The following is a 24,294-nucleotide window of genomic DNA, read 5'->3' as shown; positions in this document are numbered from 1 at the left end:
AATTATAGTTTTATATCATCATCTCTCCTCAAACGAAATTACATATCATGAAGTGCATACCTTTTTGTATTTGTTTCTCTCTGTGTTATTGCTCGTCTCTTTACTAGATGGGTGAATTGTGGGGTACAAATCTTTTGTTCATTAGTGAGGTCCCATCATGGGACCCACCCTGATATTTATATGCTAGATTACTAAGGTATAGCATAAGATGATTAACACAGGGCCGGTAACGTCCTTCCTGTCACCAACTTGTCACATATAGGACATATATATACACGTGACAGAAATTAGCCTAGAATTTTGGAAGGATCAATCAAAGGAAAATAGTGTGAGGTCAACAATAAAGAAAGAGTAAGGTTATTAGATTGTGCCAACGAGGTTTAGTTTTGATTTGCAGATTAGTTATCTTATGTTCAAACGTCATGATAATTTGTATAAGATTATTGCTCGTATAAGATTTTAAAATTAAATTTATAAATTAAAAAGGAAAAAGCGACTGTTGATGGGTCTTTGAATTAATTTATAAATTAATAAGAAAAAGAGACCGTTGATGGTTTTATTTTTTTAATTTTAAAAGGAACAAAGATTTGGGTGGTTCAATGTGACAAAATTAAAAGATTTGAAAAGGTTAATTTAGTGCTCCCACATTCTTGAGAGCTTCCCACCATGCCATTATAAAACATGAGATGGAATATTACCAAGTGGGAGTAGGAATTTTTAACCAAGAAATTCGATACCTTTTGAATATCTTACCAATACCATTCTATATATTAATATATTATACAAAATTCCAAACTGAAATATATATACATTTTCCTCATGGTTTCCGATTGCATTGACTGATTTTAATTTCAAATTTGGCCATTGACATAAAGTTTATATTATCCAGTAATATATATATATATATATATAGACGGCTAACAGCCTACAGATATAAACGAACTTGGAGATTTTATAATTTAAAGAAAGAAAGAAAAAAAAAAAAACCAAAAAAAAAAAGAAAAGAAAAGGAAAATTTCACACTACACCAACCCTCCAAAACCAGCTCTTGGGCCTATAGGTAAACACACAACTTGTACATCTACCCTTACGAAAGATCAAAACGACGTGTTTTGATCCTCCCTCCGATTTTTACAAGGGATCCATTTGGGTCACCACAATGGGGCTCCGAACCACATGCTTCCCATCGCCCCAATAAAGCGACCCGAACACAGCACCCGCCTCACCAAACACCACATTCTTCCGATCTACTCCAACCGTCACTATAAAGCTCCGCTTCTTCACGGCCTCGTTAAACACCAGCCTTGACGGCTTCACCGCTACGGTCACCCCTCTCGGGGCCTCGATCCTAGGCCGGTACACCGCGTTGGGATGGCCCACATTTGTCACGGTCCGGATAAACGTCTTGCTCGACTTACCCGCGGTCGAAAACAACGCCGCGATTGAGGGGTAATTGAGATTCTCTGGCGAGGGCTTCTTGGCCGGGCAATTGAGCGGGGTCCGAGTTATCACCTGGATCACTCGGGGCCCGTACCCCACCGAACATAGAAACCGAACATAATCGTCGTTCGTGATATCATAAACAAGCCCGGGATCCATGGCCCGACCCAGATTCAAATGACCCGCACCCAAATCATAAGCCGTGGAGGCCTTTCCAGTGGCCTCATCGGTCATGGTTTGGTTTCGATTATCTGTCACGCTCGCTGTGGTCATCATAGCCGATCTTATGGCGGCTGGGCTCCAATCCGGGTGTGCCGACTTGAGCAAAGCCGCGGCTCCGCTCACGTGTGGGGCCGCCATGGAAGTCCCAGACAATATATTAAACTCCGTTTTTCTACTGTCCGTTTCCAGGCCAGTGGGCCCCACCGCGTCTGTCCAGGCAGCTAAAATGTTAACTCCAGGGGCAATCAGGTCCGGCTTGAGAATCTCCGGGTTCAACCCATTCGGCCCGCGACCGGAGAACGAAGCCACAACTGGAGCCGGTTTGATTCCGATCACAGTGCCTTCGAAATCGAGAGTCGCCGTGGGCGTCTTAGTGGACGACACGTACGACTTAACTGCGTCACCCTCGTCTGCACCCACAGCGCAAGTGGGAATAAGATGAGCGTCGCCGACGAGACCCTCGCCGTTAGAGATTCCGTTAGCCAGGATCATCCCCACGCCGCCAGCTTTTTTCACGACCAAACCTTTAGCCACGCGGGGGCTGCTCCCGCGGTCACAAATTACGATTTTGCCCCTGACCTCGCGGGGGTCCAGGGAATTCTCCATGCACAGCGAACCAGAGAGCATGCCGGATTTCCCGGGATAAACGACAGGGTACATCTTGCCTTTCAGAGGCGATCCAGCGTACAACGACACGCCGTTTAGCCTCCGCCCGTCGCCTAAAATCACAACCGCCGGGAAATTCCGATCGATGGTTCCCGCACCCACCGTCGTAAGCCACGGGGCGAGGTTCGTCACTGACATGCCGTTTGGACCGTCATTGCCGGCCGACGACGACACGAACACACCGTGCGCAACGGCGCCGTAAGAGCCGATTGCGATCGGATCGAGATAATACGGAGACGAAATGCCGTCGCCGCCTCCGATGGAAATGGAGATGACATCCACACCGTCGTTAACGGCGGCGTCGAAGGCGGCCAATATATCGGAGTCGAAGCAACCAGATTCTTTCCAGCAGACCTTGTAAACCGCCAACCGAGCTTTCGGAGCGACGCCTTTGGCGATGCCGGAGGCGTAACCAGACATGCTGGCCTCGAAGGCGTACCTGCCGGCCGCCGTGGAGGCGGTGTGTGTTCCATGGCCGTCGGCGTCTCGCGGGGACCGGTACTCGACCGTGTCGTTGATGGCGGATATCGGACCGCCGGCATTGGCCGCCGCCTCGTGTCCCTTGATGAAGAACCGAGCTCCGATCAGCTTCCTGTTGCAGTTACTTCTCGCGAATTTCACTCCGGTTTCGCAAACCCCTCTCCAGCGTCTGGGAATCGGACCGAGATGCTTATCCGAGAAGCTCCGGCGTTCTGGCCAGACTCCGGTGTCGAAGACTCCGACGATGACGTCGGAGCCGTAGTCAGATTCGGACCAGAGCCCGCGCTGGTTTCTGAGTCCCAAAAATTGAGGGGAGCGAGTGGTGTGGAGGTGTCTGCGCTGGTCCTCGATCACGGCGAGGATTGAAGGGTGGCTGGAGATGGAGGCGACTTGGTCAGGGGTGAGAGATGCGGAGAAGCCATGGAAGACGGTGTCGTATACGTGGAGGATCTGAGGTGGGTCGGCGAACTCCGATGCGTACCAGTGATAATGGGTCGGGAAAATAGACGGCTTGGAGTGTCTGTCTACTCGGAAAAGGAAGGTCTTGAGCGTTTGATCGGCGGTTTGCGAAGCTGAAAATTTGAAGAATATGAAGAGGAAGAGGAGGAAGGGGAGAGAAGTGGCGGCCATTGGAGAGAGCAGACAGTGAGGGTGAAGTGAATGGACTGTGAGTGACCGACAGAGAAGGGACTGACGATATAATAGAGAGAGATTATTGTTTTTATAAAAAAAAATTTAATTAATCAAAATTAGTTTTCAATATAAACGTTGAGAGTTTTGAGTATTTAGCGGGGGAGTGTGAATGAATGATACAATTGTGTCGTGACAAGGACCCTAATGAGTCAGCCCTTTACTGCGGGCCCTAAGAAAAGCAGACTACGTTGGATTTTATATCATGCTACCTAAACGACGGCGTAGGGTCCTTAATTTAAACTGGTAGATTGTGATGTCGTTTTGTGTCTCCCATAAAAAGAAAGAAAAAGAAAAAGATATTAAAGCGACGGTCCATCAATTTTAGGGTTTTCCTACTCGTTACTTTACTCCTCAAATGGAGGGAGGTATTCATAAATAAACAAAAATGAAAAATGTGGGAATTTATTTACACTAGTCCGAACACAAAATCTCAGTTGCATGAAAAATAGTAGAGAAATTGGATTCAAATACAAGATGTCGGATGCACAATAATTACCCTTTACAAAATTCAAGAGGAAATTAGTGTGAGTTGGGGGAATGAATGATGGTTAATAATGACCGTTGGATTAGTGGAGATGATCATGATGTTGTCCATGCTATGCACGAGTCTTGGCATATAGTATAGGCAAATTGATTATTAATAACCGGGATGGAATAAATTTGACTGCTCCTAAAGTTCAGACACAGGAAATCTTTATTCTTTAGCTGGATAGAAGTATTAAAGTGGATTGATGTGAGACACAACCAGACGCATTTAGAACGGAATCTCAGTCGTTTTGATTTCTTTTGGAGGCTATTTGTTTGTTAATTAATTAGAACTTGACTGACAACATTATCCAACCATATAAGTCCCTCAATACAACGTATAAGTTTCTAATTTTTAATTTTTTATAAATTATTTTTGTATATATGTTAAACTGTTATTCATATTAATAAAGAGTATCTTTTTATAAAAAAGGAGTCAAACAGTATCCACTAAAATATATACCATATCCATTATCAATCGTTTATCCCATATGTTATGCTAGATTTTGTTTGCTTTTTTGTACACTTCATTTTTCTAGTATCATGCAAATGATTAAGTATGGGTTCATCTATTTTGTGTGATGTTTTCATCTATTTCATACATACATGCTAATTGAGAGATATACCTACTATGAGTATTGAAGTAAAGTGGATGATCATTCAACTTTAGATGTCATTTGTCATGAAATAAGTGTCATTTGAAAGCTAAATAAATAAAATATGACAACAGATGGCACAATCAACATTCATGATTTATTTTAGCTGGAGACGGAACTAGGATTCAATGTTTAAAGATACCAAAATATGAAAAATAAAGTTTAATTATGTAATCATTTGGGATTTTGGGTAGTTATTACCTATGAGAGATGCAAGAGGTTCTAGTAACATAATACAAATCCACTATATATATTCATGTTGGAATGGAAATTCGGTAACTTTTTATTTAGGTGGGTGTTTCTCTAAGCTAAAGCTTGCTATCAGGTAAACTCGTTACTATGAAACTTATGCTTCCTTCTTTCTGATTTCTGAGGACCTACATGGTTGAAGAAATTGACAATTTTTGTCTTTTTTTTTGTTTTTTTTTTGTTTGATTGATTTCTAAGTTGTTGGGTAACTTGAGTTAGGTATGGGCAAACAAAAAGTGTACCAAAGAAAAGAGGGAGCATGTTTCTTCTTTCATGGCATTGCCATTGGAAGCATTGCCCCCTCCTTACTTTTAGTTTGGCCGTACCAAACTCAACTTATCCAACAATTGATAAATCAATCAAGCCAAGAAACTAAAAAAGAATCAAACACAAATTCTAGTACAAATTATACTACACAAAATAAAAGCAGAAAGATTGTCAATTGCTTCAGCAATGACCTTGGAAATCTGAAAGAACGAAGCATAAGTTTTGCAGTAAGAGTTTACATGATAGCAAGCTTTAGCTTAGAGATCACCTTTAAAAAAAAAAAAAAAATTAATCTTAGAGCTCCAAAACCAAAATGGTTATCAAATTCAATCTTAGATTATTGTTTGGTTTTTTGCACAATTGTGGTCTTGGATCATGCAAATGATTAAGCACAGGGCTCATATTATTTGTATGATACTTCTCATAAATTTCGTTCATACATGCTAATTGGGAGATTTACCTGCCGGGATTGTGCAACGACTCATGTAAAATTCACATGCAAAATTCAACAATTATTACAATTATTAGACAAAGATAATCAAACAAACTTTTATACCAATAACACATTTATCACATTAATGAAGGTAATTACCAACTTCTCCTTTTTACGGGCTTAATTAAAGGTCAAAGTGATCAGAGGTAGTTGAGGACGTACTCTGTAGGCGCGTGGTCCAGTACTTTCTGCAGGATTGCCTTTTCACTGACACTGTTACCTGTAGCTCGATCCAACGGTCATGATAGCGTCTCGGAACGTGAGATGATCATTGACTGAGCCAGTGTTCGGCGACTAGCCACGCTTTCGATCATTTCGTTTCAGTCATGTGCCCACAGACGGAGTGGGTCCCGCGAGCTCAGTGTCGACTGCGATGACGTCAGCAGACACTCTTTTTGTTGTTAGCTGGAAAGTTTTTGTTTGCGGTTGGACGGACCAGGTACGTTCGACGACAAATCCGAGTTTGGGTTTTTGTTTGACTCAACGATCCGAAACACAGTCAAAGGCGTAATTGGCGCTGATTTTTGTAACTGGACTGAAGCTTCTACAGTAGGCCCAACTAGTCTGAAGTTTCACTGTTTGGTTGGGCTGTGCCGTTTTACTCATGAAATGGGTCGTTTTGTTTAGAGTATTTTACACTTTGGAGGAATACAAATTATCATGTGTTATTGATAACTCATGTGTTGTTCTTATCAAAAAAAAAAAAAAAAAACTCATGTGTTGTTTTTCAATTCACTTATGTTTTTGGGATGTCTGTGATAAGGTTTTGTTTTTGGTGGGTGCCCAATGTTGGTGGTGGTCCTGGTTAGTTTAGGGCGATGGCAGTTGCGGTAGCGGGGCTTCGCTGTTTTGTATTCTTGGGTTGGCTATTTGGGTTTTGATTGTATTTTTGTTTTGGGCTCTGATCCAATCCTTGCTTTGAGGTTTTGATCCAAATTCTTACTTTGGGCTTTTGTCGTTTATTGTACTATGTATAGGTACTAACTCATCTCATACTCTGTTTTTTTAGGAAGCATTTTTGTTTATATGCGTTTTTGTTGAAAGCACTTTTGTCAGAAATAATTCAAAATTTTATTTCACATTTCAAGTGTTTCCTAATTCAGTATGTATATGCAAATATTAGCAGTGTTTCCTAATTGTATACTCTCTTTTTAGTACTCCGTAATTGTATACCTTTGGAAGCAAACTCAAAATTAGCAGTCTCAATTAAATAGCAAATTTTACTAAATAAATTTTAACGATACAACCAAGATATTACAAGACGGATAAAGCGCCAACTTCCATGTTTTTTTTTCTTCATATGAGTTAGCACAAGGCATGCCACTCAAATCATGTGGAATAATTGTGCAACTCCATTAAAACAGTGTTACAATGTGATGGTTGTTGTAACAGCCCCAAATGTAATCAACAAAAAGAGAAATTATTATCATGACAACGAAAACGGAAGGTGGTAATAAGAATTTCAGAGGATAAAGTTAACAAGAAGATGCCAAAACATGATTTGAGTTTTTTCAACGGTGGCCCATGACATCAAATCCCCATTATCTTTCCTGCTTTCTTCCCCAACCCTCGCATCCATGCTTTTTTAACAGTCTTAAATGAATATTTCAAGAGGCAACTATTGTTTATATTTTTTGCATAAGAGTATTATGAATATTTTCCTAGACACCCTCTTTCGTCCCCGAACTAGTGACCGACTACAACTGTTGATGTAAATATACATTTGTATCAATATTTATAAGTCATTCACTCGAAAAAACTACAACGGTTGATATATGTGGTGTTCACATTACACCAAAATATATTGGTCGGTCACTCATGACAATTATCTGTGTCGTTTGCAAATGACAACTAGCCGTGAGTCATGAGCGAACGACGAGTAGTTCACGACAACTATCCCGGCCCGCAACATTTCTATACGGGGATTATCATGTTATTTTGGGTCCACCCTGTTGATGATAAGAGCGGGGAAGTACTTATGTCCCCCGTACCTGAAAGATCAAATCATATCCGATTAAGTTTAGACTTACCCATCAAAGATCAAACCATCAAAATGCGAGTGTGTAGTCAACATTGTGGGCAAACGGGTTCCAAAAAAGTGATAGAAACCAATGAATCATGCCACACGATTTGCTACAACTTTCTGGAAAAGATATGTATTAAAAGAAAAAGGAAAAACAAAGTGAAAGGTCAGTTTGACCTGCCACACCACACAAAACCATCTTTTGCTTAACAAAGTAAAGGGTCATTTTGCCAAGGTCTCATTTACTCTCTCAGAAGGGCGTGCATACATAAAGTGTTGTGGCATCAAAATCACAAAGGCACATCTAACATTCATTTGAAAGTTACACCAATCCAATCCGATCCAATCCAATCCACCTTTTCTCCAAGACAAAGTAATTACATGAACAAGTACTTTGTGGTTAATTAGCAGCACACAATTATTATAATTATTACAAAAATTAGAGGATTAACTTACATTAGTGCCAAAAATCTAGAGAAGGTGAAAATTAAAAGATGCCACCAACAAGAAAAAAAAAAAAAAAACCCATGTGGTTGGAGTTATTAAATATAAAGTAAGATTCCCAGAACATAATTAAGCTGCTCTAATCACAATTATTTGGCTCTGTCCTTGATCACATCCATCCCCATCTCAGTTGGATCAGTGGCCTGGAGTTCATAGCTGATGCCATCCAGAACTCTCCTCAGCCCAGCTTTGGAGGTTGCATACAGAATTTTTGCCCTAATTCTTGATGCACTTGGTGACCTGCCAAAAAAACCCAAATTCCCGTCACCTCTAAATCCCCCATAATACAAAATGCTTAACTGCATAAATCATCATTAGGAGAATAACCCATTTTCCAAAATAAAAAAAGGGTTTAGTTTCTGATGTCCCCATGTAAGCAAATATTTTATCAGAAATCCAAAATTAGGTGTGTGATGCCTCTCAATTGGGTAGGCTTAATTAGGTACAATTTCAATGATTACCACAAGACAGACAAAATTAAAACGTTATTATACAGATGTTGATCTTGATGATGACCATGGAAATTAAAAAAGAAATATAAATGACGACAAAATAAACTGACCAGGCAATGAAGAAGAGTTTGCTCTTCCTGCAATTATCAACAGTGACAAAATCAAAGTCAAAGACAGCATATCTGCAATCATCTTTGGGCAAGGAGGCTGCCAGATCATCATAGCTCTCACCAGGCCCTCCAACCTTATCAACAGTGACCAGCCTTGATCCTTCGTCAATCTTGAACACTATGTACCTGTGGACCTTCTTCCATTTCATCTCCATGAATGAGCTCTTGCACTCATCTGTAACCCACATCCCAGTTGTAGCCTATAATTGCCACAACAGATTAAGACCCACAAGTTAGAAATTGAGAGCAAATTATATTTATTGAAATAAAAAAGAAGAAGAAGGAATTAAATATTTAAAGAAATTAATTGACTTTGTACCATCTTGAATGCCATTGCCATGGTTGTTGAAAACTTGAAATTGAAGAAAGGGGGTCTGCTGCTGCTGCTGCTCTGCTGAAACTCTGAGGCTGAGTCTTCAAAGTTGTGCTTTGCGCTTTATATAAAGATCGGGTTGCTCAAATGCCCATTAATGTTCACTTATATTACAACTTTCTCCATGCTAGATCTATCCATGCTGTGCACACTCATTTTCAATGACCAAGTTGCCCTTAAATTAGTAGATTTCGTTTGTCGTCGAGTTGGTAACACTCGGGCTCTTGTCTCCCCTTCTAGGTGAGTTTTTTTTTACCATGTTGGTATTTTACACCCAAATGTCTGTATGTAACTTCATATTTTAACCAATCACAAGTTTTCGATTTCCGGGTTTTATTTGAGAGTCGATAAGGACCATCGTAAAATGTAATCCGATAAAATTAGAACGATACAGAGAAAGTAAGGAAGGTGTTACGAAAGTAGTAGTACATGCAGCTTAAGGCAACATGCCTGCAGCTTAATGACTTTTCAAAATTTTCTTTAGCTTTTAATATCTGTCTATTTGAAGGCATAAATTTTATCCCAACCATTAATTGTCTTCGTTATCCAATGAATTTGTTGTGTTGGTGCTAAGGGGAAAAAAGTAGCAGACTTGGTTGAAATTTAACTCTTTCTCACTCATCTCTATACTCATTGTATGCAGTTAAACATGAATTCTTACCCCATTTCCAGTAATTTACTGTGCAAATAATTGTACCAAGGTCCTTTTCCAACAAGTAATTCCTCAGTGTGATCGTATTAACACACGTGTATGTTTATTAATCCTATATCCTAAAGTATAAACACATCGTCCACACCCTAAATTACAATAGCAAAAGAAACGATCGGAGCACAAACTGCAATAGCAAATTAGTGCAAGGTTCATTAACCCAATTACTGAAATAACATACTGACCTATATACAAGCTGGTCAATATGATCAAATTATAACTAAATATATAAATTTTCTTAAGAGATGGTATGCTGGTCCCATCTTGGATCGCACACCCACATCCCAATCTCCCATTCAATCTAAATATCTATGTGTTCTTCTATGAGTCTTTGCGTGAAAGCAAAGGAGAAAAAGAAAAGAGAATTCATCACCTTATGCAGTAAAAGAAGGGAAGGGGGGGACTACAGATAAAAAATGAAAAAGAATAGATTTTCTCCGGTGAAGATGAGTCAATGTATGTGCCTCTCCAATCAGAGTTTTTCTGTTTAGGTTCACTTGCCTGCCCAGTGCCCAATTGTTTTATCATATTCTGCTTGTTTTTATATTCATAATTATTGCAAAGCTTGAGTTCTTCCACAAATTTGTCTATAAAAACTGATGAAGATAGGAGCAACAACCCAACATTCATCGCATAAAATAATGGAGCAAAATCCACACCTAATATTTGTGATAAACATGACACATCTGAGAGAGAGAAAGGGTAGAAAATACCAAGCACTAAAATCCAGGAAAATTTTCATACAAGAAGAGGAAATGCATGGATGGACGTGTATGGGGGAACATGCCCTTTCATATGAAAGACCCTACCCCTTGACAAAAAGCTCCATCAGCCCCACAACTTGTGGGCGTGGCTCATTTGTTTTCTAGGGTCTCAGTTTATAGGCCTCATGTATATGTACGCATGCTCAATGCAAGGTTTAGTTAGGAATAATATGACCTGGATTTGATACCATTTCAACAAATCTCAGCTTCTTTTTAATGGAAGTGCTTAAATGGTGGTTCACATTGATCTGATGGCATAATGCCTACCCAACTATCAACAGACATGAGTTAAGCCACTTGGTTAGGACAGTGAACTCGTCATTTTGCACTAAAGTTTGAATCATCATATCCGTAGATTAAATTAATTTATGATAGTTTAAACTATCGCTTGTATTATATATTAAAAAAAATCTAGCAACTATAGAGGCAAATATAATTTTCATGCAAAACCAGCTAGCCAGCAAATCTATGCGAAAACCAGGGATAAGGCTACAGAAGAAGGTCAAGCATGGTGGCTGGATCAGCTTTTAAAATTCTTTAAGACCTTGGCATTGAAAAAGTAACCAAGAGTTTTACAACGGTTACCAAATGCAAGCCTCCATGCATTAGAAAGTTCTTGGAAAGGTTCTAAAAGCTCCTGCAGAGACCAAGTTCGTCTCGCGGGTAAGGGGGCCTAAGCACCGAAAAATTACATCTAAACAATGAGAAGCAAAGCTTTAGATTGGAGGCTCCAAACGAAAAGGCATCCATACCAAGTAGCCATTCTATTAGAAGCCAATAAGAAAGTGTGGTTTCGATGAGCTGTTATATGATGGCGTAAATTTGATTGAACAGCTGAATGATTGAGAACAACCAAATTATGATGGAGCAAAGTTAAAGCATCTGGAAATCTATTTGTTCTTTTCTTCTCTCCCTTTTTATCAATTAAAACAACCATACAGGACGCCATGAAGTTTGTCACAGTTCATCCCATTGCTTACATTACAAAAAACATGAATTGAAATGCAGCATAACTTGATTAACTTGTAACATAATCTCAGAAATCCTAATCAGCATCTGTATCATCTTCCCACAACATAAATAAGCCTTCCCTTGGAACGAATAACTCATTGATCTGCGACACAGGAAACAGATGCTTCTGAGAAAATCAATCTAGGTCAACACAGAGGAGGCGTCATCATAGTTAGAATTGGATTCTGAATATGAATGCTTACTTCGAAGATGCAAAAGTCGTTCTAGTAACATTGTCATTTGTCCTTGTTTGATGGTTCTTCTTCATCCTTTTGTTGGGACTAGCGATTACAGGAAATGAAAAACTATCATTAGTTGGTAGATCTAGAAACTCGCAATAACAGATCTTAACAACAAGTCAAAAGATGAGCTTTATGACATAGAATAATCAGAGGCGTAACCCGTTACCCATGAAGTTTTATGTGTAAGGTTTGTGAACATACCTCAGACTGATTCTTCAGAGATGCAAGAAGATCTTTCACTGAAGGATCATTGGGGTCAACTCCCGGAAGCTGTAAGGAAAAAATAACATATCAGAAAAACAGAAACATAGCTATACATATAGTACCACAGGCTAGGTTCAACTGGACATACTGATTCAAGGATAGAAGAAAGAAAAGACTGGTCCTCCAACACCTTGCTGACATCGGACTGGGATGAGGGCTCTCCGGCACTTTCCTGCATGGACATTTGAAGAGCTGCATGCAGCAAAGATATAATCAGCATGCAAAAATAACAAATATTATCACATTTCTCTGCCAATGTTCCGAATATTGGCAAATCAAATTCCATATTAACCAGACACAAGGTAAAACATAAAAATCAATCAATAAAAAGCCACACCATAGGTGATCACATTCTGATGCCCAACTTCACCAAATTGGTCTCGGGGCAGCGAAGCGGTACATGGCAATGACTATGAATTACATGAACTCATAACTCATAGATTTGCGATTCAGTAAAGGATACCACTAGTAAGAACAGCCCAAAGTGGAACACATGAAGAAAGTAGACCACTCAACATGTAAAGAGAAAGAACTGCCAAGTATAAACCTATGAATGGATTATTTATCTGATGGTATTGCTACCAAGTTGCTTATCAAAAGGAAAAAAAAGGAGAAATATGAAGTCAAATAGTTGTAGAGATAAACTAGAATCTATTAAAATGAAAGGATTGTGACCTTCAAAAATCGTACAAGAATACTTGTACAAATGAAAGGAATAATTGCACAATAATACTTAATGTCATTGAAATACAATACGGAGTGGCACTGTCCCTTAATTAAGCTTTCTTGAGGGTTCCCTCAATTGTGCATGGAATGGAATAAACACAAACACATTGTACATCAATTTCCACAAGTAATCAAGTACAAGAAACCAAAGTTACCACACACAACTAAATAATTTGAGATATACGAAATAGAAAAACACACCTAAAGCCAACTCCTGATCTCCACTAGTTGCCTCTGACATTTCGGTATCACCTGCTGAATGACCAGTTCCAGAGATATTCATTGACATTGCAAGAGCCTCCTTCAGCAAGTCATTCTCATCAACCTATCACACAAATCACGAGACAAGGCCAATTTGGATTACAGCAGTTCTTTAAATGATAACTAATGATGACATAAAAACCAACAATTATATAGACTTTAAGAACTACACAAGCAAATTGAAACCAACCGCATCATCAGTAAGTTTCTTATCCTCGTTGGAAGAAGAAACATTGGCTTGATCTGTCATGGTTATATCCTCTGATTTGGATGATGGTTCCTCTCCTTTTTCTTGTCTACCAGCTTCTTCAGCAGCTCTTTTGGCAGCAGCTTCTTGCCTAGCCCTTTCCTCCTCCATAGAAACTCTAAGGGCAAGAGCGAGCTCAGGATCAATATTGGGATCTACGCCAAAATCGTAGCCAGAACCACCACCAATAGCAGCCGCAGTTGCTGCTGCTGCCGCCACTGCAAAGCCACTACCTCCTTCTCCATCGCCAGTGAATACAGGTGTACTGCCATAAAATAGGGGGAAAAATCATCATTGGAGACGTATAATAAGAGTGATCTGGTGTGATGTGTTTACTGTGTTATTCAACAAGCAAAAATTGGCCATGACACGTAAAACATATGTGAAGATAAAAAGAAAATTGGAAACTTATGCCTATTAATTTCTGAAAAGTAATTTGGCAAATAATACTTTGAGCTTATATGCATGTTCTTCCACAAATTCTCCTCTTGTCTTTTCAATACCTCTTATTCTCACTTTTCTGTTCTTCCTTCGTTTAACATGCATCGTTTTTATAAACAGTATCATCAATCTAAACATATATTCCAATTAGTTCCAGTGACACATGATTTTAAAATTGGTTATACGCTTACATATAAACAGACATGGGCAAAAATTAAAAACTGCACCTTATAAGAACATCAGAGAGAGCATTTGGACCAGGAGGGACATGTACTATATGACTGCTGTCATTGTTATTAACAGCAGACAGAAGGGCCTCCAGCTTCTCTGGCTTCCCATCATCCTCTTCACCGAAATCAACAATATCAAGAGCAACACTGTTCTTTTTCAGTTTCTTTCCAATTGTTTCCAACACCTTCTTTTCATATTTGACAGGGCTGAACAGGCAGCAAATAAGTTAGAGGTCAGCAAGAAAATAAAAAGAAAAAAGGAGAGGGGCAAGTCAGAAGTCAGCACTATCTATACCTCCCAGCAAAAACTATAATCCGCTGCTGTTGGTTTTTGTTTTGGCGATGCTTAAGAGCCAACTGAGCTACTTGGATCGCAGCTGTTATGTTCATCTCACCTCCCATCTCCAGACCTATATATAAGGAATTAGAGATAGAAAAATAAGAAGAGAGGAGAGAGTACCCATTAAACTAAAATATTAACAACCAGCATCCAAAAGAAAATTAATCATAGTCAAGCAGAGGCCTAACCATCTCTTGTTACTTTCTCACAGTGTATATAGTAAGACCCAATCTCAAATGCATATATATTATTTAGTAGTAAGCCCTTTCAACATTCTCTTTAAAACCAAAAGTAACAACATTCAATTATTATCTTGAGCTCCCCATATGGCTTTTCTAAAGACCAATGCCCCCCTTGAGCAAGATCACTTATACTTAGCTAAAACCATTCTTAACTGCTTCAAAGATATATTTTTATCAGCTATTTGACTCTATAAGCAAGGCAAACATATAAAGTTTTCCAATCAGAATCATATAACACAAGCAAATTAGTAATGAATGAAAATACCGTGCATGCAAGCCAAAATCCTGCCAAGATCAGAGGTCGGAGTGGCCAACACGCGAACCCCTTTGCCCGCCATTGTTAATACCCCGACTGTATTCTCCGGATTGGCCTACTCCAATTACAAACACCATTATTGAAAAAATTGAACTGGTACCAAAAATTCGTAAAGGGAAGAACTTGATTAAGAGAAAAAGAACCTGGGTTTTGGCACCACAAATGAGATTAATAGCGTCAGCTTGAGCTTGTAATCTGGACGGAGAGTAATCGCCGTTCCGCATCCATTCTGAATTGTCGACGCAGATCATAGTCGCCTGAGAATTCATCAAATTTAAGTATAATCACCATACAATATCGTATAGAAACCCTAAAGATCTGAACTTTCGAAGAAGAAGATGGCTAACCTCGAGAACCATGATTGCAGAGTTTGTGGAACGTTGGCTTCACAACTCCAAGAAGGTATCTCAGTGTTTTCTGTAAATGCGTAAAGTTACAGTGTCTCCCAAAATGGATTTGTATGTTATGCTTCTTTTCGTTTATTTATTTCTTTTATTTATCAAGAAGTCACTCCATAAATAGTACAATTTTATATTTCAATACGAAAACTAATTAACGGGTTCTTTATTTTAGAGCATGGTTTAAATTTGTAAATACAAGATATACATTTGAGTTAAGCCGGTTGGCCAAGGCAGTGTGTCGCTCCCTTGCACTCGAGTTCGATCTCCTTTCTCGTAATTTAAGGTGGTTTAGAATTAAAAAAAATTGTAAATCATTGACGACGGGGTCACAATTTCATAGCTGGGTTTAAATTTGTAAATTATCATTCAAATAAGTTCACCAAAGCTCAATCAAAACCAATTTCATTGAAATAGTCTAAAGTCCAGACCAAGCCACCAAGCTCCGCTAAATGTCAACCAAACGGGATCACAGTGCTTAAATTAACTTGGGTAAGATTAAGCCCCTCTGCCTCAGAAATGCCATTATAGATTATCAAATAGGAACTGCTTCCTACTAAGGAACCTATACTTATTGGATTATGGTCTTCATGGAGATGTGGGGTTCAAATGCATTCTACATCCTACACAGGAGCAATTGATTCAAGAACCAGGTTGACAGGTTCATAGTTGGCTTGATGCTCAAACTGGCCTGGAATTTTTTTCTTTATTGATGAAACCTCAGAAATTGTACAAGGCAACACTCAAAGGTATACACAATTTGAGGGCAGGCAATTCTAACTTGATACACGGAACAAATCAACAATACAAGATTGAAATCCAAGGATAATTTATACACCCAGAGTTCTGGAGATGATAGATGATGGTCTATGGTTTCGACTAATCGGTAAGTGAACGTAAACCTCATGAACTTCCTGTTTACAAACCTCACCTCTGTCCCTATCTATGGCATAGCACACGTACACGGTGTCAATTACATTGTCCAGCACATGGACAAAGAAACCCAGTACCAAGATCAGCAGCACCCATGCCAGCAAAGCCACAAAGTACGAATCAACCCCGAGATTGCTTACACCCTTTAAGATAGCACACACCTGTTGATGCAAATCCATTATCAGGAGACATTAAGGAAAAAAGCGAATGAAAGAAAGATGATGCAACTAAAAGAGAACCCTCAACTCTCTTTGCTCAGCCAGGCCACACCGAAAAGTGCAGCGGAGTAGGACTAAAAGGTAAGAATGTCACATGTCATTAATTGCACTAGGAGATCTAAGCAGAGCCTTTACTAACTTGCAAGAATTTCAAATGTTCAATATATAGACGGGTTCCTCACATACCACACATAATGCACTAATCAATGGAATGCTGAATGATTGAGATTTGAAAAGACAACATACCGCAATTGCATATATTGCTGAGAGTACAAAAACAATTCCAGCCAGTAGACGAGTGGAGATGGTTTCTACGAACACCGCAGAGAGAAGATTACGTTTTAGAAGCTCATATGTCATCCTTGCAGAAGAACAGTAAGCTTCACCAGTTATTGCTGCAAAGTTGATTGTAAACTTGTTGAGGAAGTCAATCGCTGAGAATAAGGCATTAACACAGCAGCGTAATACAAAATTCACCATTCCAGGTGCACCCTCTCGTCTTGCACCATCAACCACGGCACGCACCACTCGAACAACAGCTAAAAGCAATCCAGATACACATACTGTGCCAAAGGAGGGGCCAAAGGCATTTCTGCAAGTGTTTACAGGAACATGAGAAGGGAAGATCTTATCATGAACACAAATGACATGTACAGTAATGCATAAATCTTGGCTGTGATTCATATGTCAACCAATTCCCCCAGAAAAAAAAAAAAAAAAAGAAGATAAAAAGAACATCATATTGACCAGATTACTATTCTCACAAGCATATGATTTGATTCACGGACAAAACAAAGAATAAAGAACATGATTGAAAAGTAAGAATAATTGTATCAAGAAAACAAATTTGTAAAAAAAACAAGAAGCAGGTACCCATCTGACTCAATGAAGACAAGCTAAACAAAGATTGCCTAGTATCTATATCACAATTGGAAAATATTTACATTAGAGACAATATAGTCATTCTGACGGGTTGGTTCAGAATAGGTGGAACTTAGAATACAAATTGGTGGCCCACCGGCCTCCCGGACAAAAATGTATACAGATTACCTTCCCTACAAGGGATTAATATACATATATACATTGTTTGCAAGTAAATTGACTGTGTTTTCCTAGCCTATTGAAATTCAACAGAGTGAATCACCAACTTTACAAAGCTCTACTACTCTTTTTCATCTAGTTTGGAGCAGTGTACGTTTCAATTGCAAGTTTCAACTACCTTCAAGAATAACAAAGATATATATGAACTTATATAAATCACTCTAAACATAGAAGAAAGACAAAAGAAAGTAGCAATAAATAATTCACCTTAAAGAACTTCTAATAATCCGCCTTGGAGTTGAATCCTCCTTAGTGAAGTACCACTGAGCAACAGTCCCACTAATCACATACACCTGAGCTTCCACCATAGTCGTTAGAGACCACAACATAGTGAGAATTGCCAATGCATAATAAGCAGGCACCCAACTATCTTGCTTCCACACACAGGTATACACATCGTTCGATTCTCGGGGAACAATCTTCCCATTCAACCTCGCAAACACCAAGAACACAACAATGGGAGCATAGTAAACCACCAATGCCAAAGTCAAACATGGCAAGACCCCAAACAAACCCAAGTTCCTCGAAAGCGCATCGGAGGCCACCCCAATTATACTCACAGTGAGCTCAATTCGATGCCAATTGACCACAAGTATCCACACAAGGACCCCAATTACCAAAAACACAAATATCAAAATCAAAATTCTGTAAAGTAAAGGCAATGCATCGCTGCAAGTTGAGCTGAGAGTACAAGCAACGAACCAATACACGTTGAAGAAAATTGGGAACACAATGAAAAAGGGGAGAAAGACATAGACAACTTGCTTAGCGTAGTGCTTGAGAAGCAACAGCAAGCTGATGCAAATGGGCAAGCTCAAAATCAACGTAATTACGAGGGTCCATGTTAAATCTTTGAGAAAAGACGAAGAGGAAGAAGAGAGAGTGAGGAGGACCCAGTTGGGGTGATGGGCCAAAGTGTCGTTTTCGACGCAAGAGGTGGAGTCAGAGTCGTAGACGAAGGAGGAAAGGTTGGAGTAACTGGTGTTCCGGTGAAAGACGGAGAAGATTCCGAAGGCGAAGGTGGCGAGGACGAAAAGGACGAAGATGATTAGAAAGGGTAGGTCTTTGAAAGGGCGTGGGCCGTGGTTGTAGGAGATCTGGAGATACTGCGTCGGGTCGGATTCTGAATCGGGTTGGTCGGTGTAAGACGGGGGTGAGGATGGCGGTGGCGGTGGCGGCGGTGGGTCGTCTATTGGGTTGGGGGGCTTGGAGAGGAGGGGTGCGGAGGGAGACGACGAGTCGTAGAAGGAGATGGGCCTGTTGGGTTCTTCAGAGCTGCCCATCGGAGCTCAGAGAGAGAGAAGGAGATGGTGGTTGGGGTTTGGGTTTAGGAAAGGTGGAGAAGGAGGATCATTTTGGTTTCGTTGACTGTTAAGCTGAGAGTGCGTGGAGTAGTAGATGATGATGAGGATGATAAGCCGCACAAAGAGAATGAGTTGGCAATTCCCAAATACAAATTTTGGTCGGTTCGGAACAGTGGACTGAGAGGCTCTTACTTTTACACATTCTTTTTTTAAGTTTGCTCGTTAAAAACGTTATTATAAAAAATAAAAAAAATAAAAGATCGAAATTTAATTAAAAAGTCAAGTGTGTTTTCTGAAACATTTGAGCTTCTGTCCTTGATATCCCTGGGAGGCATAACTGCCAGACATGAATTGGTTTCAAGTTTTCAACTTTGATGAATCTATGTCTGATCTGATTGTCCTATAAATATATGCATTCGTTTAATAACATGCATCCAACAATTTTTAACTCAACATCTTGATAATGACATGGTTTATGTTTAGATACGAGTACAACTTAATGGTCGTATTCATATGTTATTTTCAAAAATCTTCATTATTTTGTTGTGATTAGTCGTAGGACCTAGTATCAAGTATGATTTAGCTGCAAATTAGATAGAGAGGAAAAAAGAGAAGAACAAATTTATTTTTTTGATCGGTCTCGAGTGTCGATTTACACACAGAATTCAAGAAACTATGTAAACATGTCGCCGTCCAATGTGTTACACATAAGTAAAATATTACACGCACCAACTCTTATCTAAACTTTCTCACATAATATGAGCGTTTACATGGTTTCATAAGCAGGCAACAACAAATGGGAAGTCATATTGACAACAATAAATGCTTGTCCTTTGAAGCTACTTCAATGCCTTCAAAAGCAAACTTCAGAATGAAAGTCAAATATACAAGCCTGGGAAAAATTGAGGCAAACGTAAAAAAGAACGGTGGTTTCTATTCGGTTCCTCACTTCCTCTACAACAGACATGTTTTGTATTAACAACTGCTGCCAATTACAAAAGGAGAGACTGTAATATATCCAGGAGAAAAGCCCAAGACTAGTGAAACTTTGGTAAAAGGGGGCAAAAGTGTATCAGTTATCTAAGAATCAATCTAGTAAGCCCAAAGTAAAAAATTCTTTGTAAAAAGTGTCAACTTTCCTCATCCCACTGGCTCTGGGGTATCTCTCCAGATTCAGCAATAGTAACCTTCTTTCTGGGTTTTCCACTGTAGGTTCCAGCCCCGCCTTCAATTGCATACACAGTGTCCATGCCCTGAATTACCTTGCCAAAGACAACATGCTCCCCATCCAACCTGTAGAACGCATACCACACATTGCCATTATATAACTAGCTTCAGGTGAGATGTGCATCATAACCTCATACCTATATAGCATGCAATATAACTTTTTTTCTCCTCCTCTTATAATGGCTACAATTACAAACACTCTGAAGGTAATTTCGTATCTCTAGAATGATGTAAGTTGATGATCCTCAGAAACTTCAGTGTTATTCTGAAAGGTAAGATTTCAAAAATCAGCATCATAGATGCATGAGAAAGTTTTCAATACCTCCTGTTTGCGATGTGTGTGTAAGCACACATGCAAGCATGTGGATGCGTGCACACAAACACAGACACTTTCTTTCCTGTTTTTTTATTTAAATTTTTTAATTTTGGCCTGCTTCACATGTTCTGTCAACTCCATTTGATAATAATAGCTTTGATCTTATCTTCTGTCATATGCATAAAATTCTTGACTAAGCATGGTCAAGTCCAACTACTCTTATCGAAGCACCACAGGAGAAGCTGTCTAGTAGCAGTTAAATAGTCATTAGGAATTTAGGAGCAGATTGGATAATATAAGTACACAATCTTGGACAGTTGGACCTATCTCAAAGAAGAAGAAAAAGTATACTATTGGAAAGTTCTGAAAAGAGCAATTATGCGTTTGTCTGGCTGTACACTCTGAAACTTTGTACAGAGCCAATTATTTCGGATCATGTCCTAACATTCAGAATTCCAACCTAAAGAATAGCTTACCAACTGGCTTTGATTGTGGTGATAAAGAACTGTGAGCCATTGGAATCAGGTCCTGAATTCACCATAGAAACAACACCTGCACATAAACTGCAGTTTCAGAGGAATAGCAATATAAATGAACTAGAAAGAATTAGAGAACTTGGAGCTTTAGAAATCCATAGATCATTAACAAAACAAAAGTGACAACCATAAACTTTTTTAAATTAAACACCTGCATGTGAATGTTTCACTCTGAAATTCTCGTCAGCAAATGTGCCACCATATATAGATTCATATCCCCTCCCATCACGATAAACAATATCTCCACCTTGAATCATGAACCCAGATACGATACGATGAAATGGTGTTCTCTTATAGTGGAGCGGTTTTCCCTTAGCACCTTTGCCTTTTTCCCCTAAATTTAAAGAAAGTTTCAATCAGCATAATGACAGTAAGAACAGCTTCTTTCAGTGATAAAATATTGAAGTAGGTCCATGTACCTGTGCACAACGCCCTAAAATTTTCTGCAAACCAAAGATTCAAGTATTAGGCAATTAAGTGGTATGAGGTAAACATAATCAATTCACAAGAAAGTGCTAATGTAATAAGCATGGTGCAAAAGAGAAAGCAAGTGGGCACATCCATTTCTAATATAGCAATCAAAATCAGCAAGAAAATGCCACTGCTTGAGAAGGATTACAGCTTATCACCATGAACTGCTGTCTATATTCCCACCTTTGGATATGTAAAATAAGGTGGATTATTGTCAACCTATTTGTGAACTAAATACCAAATTGTGACAAATTGAAACAAATTAGGTTTCTAAAATTCTAACGTAAAGGCATTAAAACATGAAATGAACACGTACCAACAGTTTTTGGTACAACCTGACCATATAATCCAATCACAATTCTACCTGCAAATGTAAAGGAGAAAATAGAAGTTATCAGTGGATAGGAAACCAATATGAAATTGGTGGAAGGTAGTTCATGCAATAGTATTGACATGAAGCTGTACCTAAGTGCTGTCCCTCAATATCAACATCCAGGTATACTCTGTGGGTAATTTCAGGCACCTCTTCTACTTTCTCTTCCTCCTACAAATCAAGTTAGAGACTCTAATCAATTTTTTTTGTAGATACTGATTTTAGATACAGGCCACTGTACTCTTACAGAAGCTGAAAACATCATTACTCAAAGAATAAACCACTTCAAACTACACCCATCTATTCAGAAAAGTTTTGCAGCCCACCAAGACTTCACAGGATCTGGTACACCAACAAGGCATGAATAACATGCAGCCATGTTTTATCATCCTTATATATATCCTTAACGAAGCATGAATTGACACACCCGTAATGTTTTCTTTTGTTGGGGTGATATAAATAGAAACCAGATGTCAAGAACCAAAGATCCCCCACTACCCACACCCACCTACACTTACATTCTGGTATCTGTTTTAAGCAAACCGGCAGAGTCTCTGGACATTACAGATCCCACATGGGGCTAGAGAACAGAACCCACAACTAGTAACTATGTTTCAAGAAACAAAATGCTTGAATCTGGAATATATTATGACAATGAAAATAGCTAGACTTATAGACATGAGCTACATAGGCAAGCACTCTGGATATATAACATAACAATGGCATTTACACAGTTTGACCAACATACAAGGCTCCATTCCAACATTTAGAACAGCATCCCCATCTAACCACTCTTAACCAATTCACCATTTAACAGATTCCAATTTATTAGTACCCAATTAAGCATTCATAGAGTATCTGTGACTAATATGTCGCAAATTCTGATTCCCAGATGCCACAAGCAAGACACTCCAACCAAACCCATACGAGAAAGCAACCCACACAAATCATCCAGGTCATAAAGCACCAAAATTTCAACAAAACACATCAAACCCACATTGTAAATCCCAGGTTTCAGCACAAAGAGCTACAAATTGGCACTCAGATCCATGAAAGCTAAAAAGCTTACCTTTTTATGGGTGGAAGAGAAGACGAATATGAGGAAAATGGCGAGAACGAGGAAGATGAGGAGGGATCGTGGCTGAAGCAGAGCGGTGATTTCTCGACCCATCGTTTCAATCCTCTCTCTCGCTTTGTTTATCTGAATTAAGAAGTAGGCTTATATCTACCACCTGCTTGATCTTCCATGTTGCTTTCTCTCTCTCTCTCTCTCTCTCCTCTTTGGAAAGACCGAAATACGGTGCTGCCAGTGACCTCTGAACTCGGACAGAAAGACTGATGAGAGAGAGGCAGAGAACAAAGGCCTGGAATTTCCGGTCCAACAGACACAAGGAGAAAGTTTAGGTGCTCTAATCTTACTTTACATTTTATTTTTTTGGGTAAAGACGCTATTCCCTTCTAATAATCTTTTTTTATTTTTTTCTTTTTCTAGAATGATTAATCTTATTTTATTAAACAATTACAAATGATTTATGATTATTTGTTGAGGGCATTTAGTAAATTTAAATTTTAAAAAAAATATTGTTGAGGGCATTGTATTATTGAATTTTTATTTAAATAAAAAAATGTGTCTCAGCATAATATAGAGGCAAGGATGAAATTAAATCATGTTTCTGGGTAAAACTACTCCGCAATGTACAGATGTTGGGCATTTCTTATTTTATTAAAATTCATTTTGAGTTAGATATTCTCATTTTATTAAAAAAATTAGCGAAAACATTAAAATTTATGTTGGACCGAACAGCCACGCGTATAACTTAAAGTTGGTCAAAATTTAAGAAATTAAGTCATATCTATGCATATTTTGAACTGCATCAGTACAGCAAAACCTGTTTTGTGGCTCATAGATCCAAATGACTTCAAATAATTTTCAATGACCCTAAAAAAACCCCCCACAGTAGTGTATATGGCATCCCTTGGGCCCTCAAAAAGGGATACATAAAACTGACTTTGGTGGCTTACTTATTGAATCAAACTTTGGGCTGTCCAACCTTTTATCTCCAGGGACTCTTATGAAAATTATGTTCATATAAGCACTTGCAAAATTGGGCCATACAACAATTATGCTAGCAGAAAGTTGAGCTTTACGTTGTGCCCTTTTTTCTTTTCTTTTTTTCATAAAAGCACTTGTGTTTCATACAAATTTGAACAGAGTGCTTCTGAAAAAAGCACAGATGAGCAAAAGTGCTTTATTTATATAAGCTTCCAAAAAGGGCCCTAAAGAAAAATGAACTTATTGGATTGAACAAACTTTTGTCTCTGACCAGAACCCAACCTAAATAGAGGCCTCTTTCTTTTGGGAAAAGGCCAGAAGGCCCAACAGTGTAGTCTCATCAAAATACACTAATATA

The 24,294-nt window shown here is 38.9% G+C and overlaps 5 protein-coding genes across 6 annotated transcripts; all 5 read right to left on the bottom strand.

Annotated features, from left to right (window-relative positions):
* Positions 1-934: 934 nt before the first annotated feature.
* On the bottom strand, positions 935-3,512 carry LOC117638098 (subtilisin-like protease SBT1.6). The gene has a single exon (XM_034373193.1). The coding sequence runs from the start codon at positions 3,436-3,438 to the stop codon at positions 1,132-1,134; it is 2,307 nt and encodes a 768-aa protein (XP_034229084.1). The 5' UTR covers positions 3,439-3,512; the 3' UTR covers positions 935-1,131.
* Positions 3,513-7,990: 4,478 nt separating this feature from the next.
* LOC117637908 (actin-depolymerizing factor 5-like) lies at positions 7,991-9,291 on the bottom strand. Its single transcript, XM_034372959.1, has 3 exons — positions 9,160-9,291; positions 8,781-9,040; positions 7,991-8,458 (listed from the first exon to the last, which is right to left on the bottom strand). The coding sequence occupies exons 1-3, from the start codon at positions 9,178-9,180 to the stop codon at positions 8,308-8,310; spliced, it is 432 nt and encodes a 143-aa protein (XP_034228850.1). The 5' UTR covers positions 9,181-9,291; the 3' UTR covers positions 7,991-8,307.
* Positions 9,292-11,483: 2,192 nt separating this feature from the next.
* LOC117638084 (26S proteasome non-ATPase regulatory subunit 4 homolog) lies at positions 11,484-15,495 on the bottom strand. 2 transcript variants are annotated; one of them, XM_034373178.1, is made up of 11 exons: positions 15,354-15,495; positions 15,150-15,263; positions 14,956-15,061; positions 14,404-14,518; positions 14,106-14,315; positions 13,381-13,702; positions 13,131-13,254; positions 12,292-12,395; positions 12,141-12,209; positions 11,901-11,978; positions 11,484-11,800 (listed from the first exon to the last, which is right to left on the bottom strand). In XM_034373178.1, the coding sequence occupies exons 1-10, from the start codon at positions 15,363-15,365 to the stop codon at positions 11,934-11,936; spliced, it is 1,221 nt and encodes a 406-aa protein (XP_034229069.1). In that variant the 5' UTR covers positions 15,366-15,495; the 3' UTR covers positions 11,484-11,800; positions 11,901-11,933. The 2 variants fall into 2 exon arrangements, with proteins under 2 accessions (XP_034229069.1, XP_034229070.1); XM_034373179.1 differs by having other exon boundaries at positions 11,484-11,824; positions 15,354-15,486.
* Positions 15,496-16,163: 668 nt separating this feature from the next.
* LOC117638152 (CTL-like protein DDB_G0288717) lies at positions 16,164-19,112 on the bottom strand. Its single transcript, XM_034373263.1, has 3 exons — positions 17,864-19,112; positions 16,802-17,147; positions 16,164-16,498 (listed from the first exon to the last, which is right to left on the bottom strand). Exons 1-3 carry the CDS (start codon positions 18,937-18,939, stop codon positions 16,235-16,237), a joined length of 1,686 nt encoding a protein of 561 aa, XP_034229154.1. The 5' UTR covers positions 18,940-19,112; the 3' UTR covers positions 16,164-16,234.
* Positions 19,113-19,677: 565 nt separating this feature from the next.
* LOC117637075 (peptidyl-prolyl cis-trans isomerase CYP21-1) lies at positions 19,678-23,297 on the bottom strand. The gene is made up of 7 exons (XM_034371843.1): positions 22,953-23,297; positions 21,976-22,054; positions 21,827-21,874; positions 21,459-21,482; positions 21,191-21,373; positions 20,980-21,055; positions 19,678-20,253 (listed from the first exon to the last, which is right to left on the bottom strand). Exons 1-7 carry the CDS (start codon positions 23,052-23,054, stop codon positions 20,091-20,093), a joined length of 675 nt encoding a protein of 224 aa, XP_034227734.1. The 5' UTR covers positions 23,055-23,297; the 3' UTR covers positions 19,678-20,090.
* Between the last annotated feature and the right edge of the window lie 997 nt (positions 23,298-24,294).

This window comes from Prunus dulcis, chromosome 8 (assembly GCF_902201215.1).
Source record: "Prunus dulcis chromosome 8, ALMONDv2, whole genome shotgun sequence".
In the NCBI taxonomy this organism is placed as follows: Eukaryota; Viridiplantae; Streptophyta; class Magnoliopsida; order Rosales; family Rosaceae; genus Prunus; species Prunus dulcis.
The sequence above is the reverse complement of the archived record's forward strand: the minus strand, read 5'-3'. Positions and strand labels throughout refer to the sequence as shown.

Bases quoted from the DNA above. Each gene is read 5' to 3' on its own strand.
- LOC117638098 (XM_034373193.1), bottom strand. From the start codon at position 3,438: ATGGCCGCCACTTCTCTCCCCTTCCTCCTCTTCCTCTTCATATTCTTC.
- LOC117637908 (XM_034372959.1), bottom strand. From the start codon at position 9,180: ATGGCAATGGCATTCAAGATG. The intron at 9,041-9,159 runs GTACAAAGTCAA...TGGCAATTATAG, and splicing joins TGGCAATGGCATTCAAGATG to GCTACAACTGGGATGTGGGT. The intron at 8,459-8,780 runs GTCAGTTTATTT...TTTTTTTGGCAG, and splicing joins AAACTCTTCTTCATTGCCTG to GTCACCAAGTGCATCAAGAA.
- LOC117638084 (XM_034373178.1), bottom strand. The intron at 14,316-14,403 runs GTATAGATAGTG...CTGCCTGTTCAG, and splicing joins ATTATAGTTTTTGCTGGGAG to CCCTGTCAAATATGAAAAGA. The intron at 13,255-13,380 runs GTTGGTTTCAAT...TTTGTGTGATAG, and splicing joins AGAAACTTACTGATGATGCG to GTTGATGAGAATGACTTGCT.
- LOC117638152 (XM_034373263.1), bottom strand. From the start codon at position 18,939: ATGGGCAGCTCTGAAGAACCCAACAGGCCCATCTCCTTCTACGACTCG. The intron at 17,148-17,863 runs GTGAATTATTTA...AAACACTTGCAG, and splicing joins ATTATTAGAAGTTCTTTAAG to AAATGCCTTTGGCCCCTCCT. The intron at 16,499-16,801 runs GTATGTTGTCTT...TTGCATCAACAG, and splicing joins CAGCAATATATGCAATTGCG to GTGTGTGCTATCTTAAAGGG.
- LOC117637075 (XM_034371843.1), bottom strand. From the start codon at position 23,054: ATGGGTCGAGAAATCACCGCTCTGCTTCAGCCACGATCCCTCCTCATC. The intron at 22,055-22,952 runs GTAAGCTTTTTA...CTTGATTTGTAG, and splicing joins TCTCTTCCACCCATAAAAAG to GAGGAAGAGAAAGTAGAAGA. The intron at 21,483-21,826 runs GTACGTGTTCAT...TTTGGTTTGCAG, and splicing joins GGTTGTACCAAAAACTGTTG to AAAATTTTAGGGCGTTGTGC.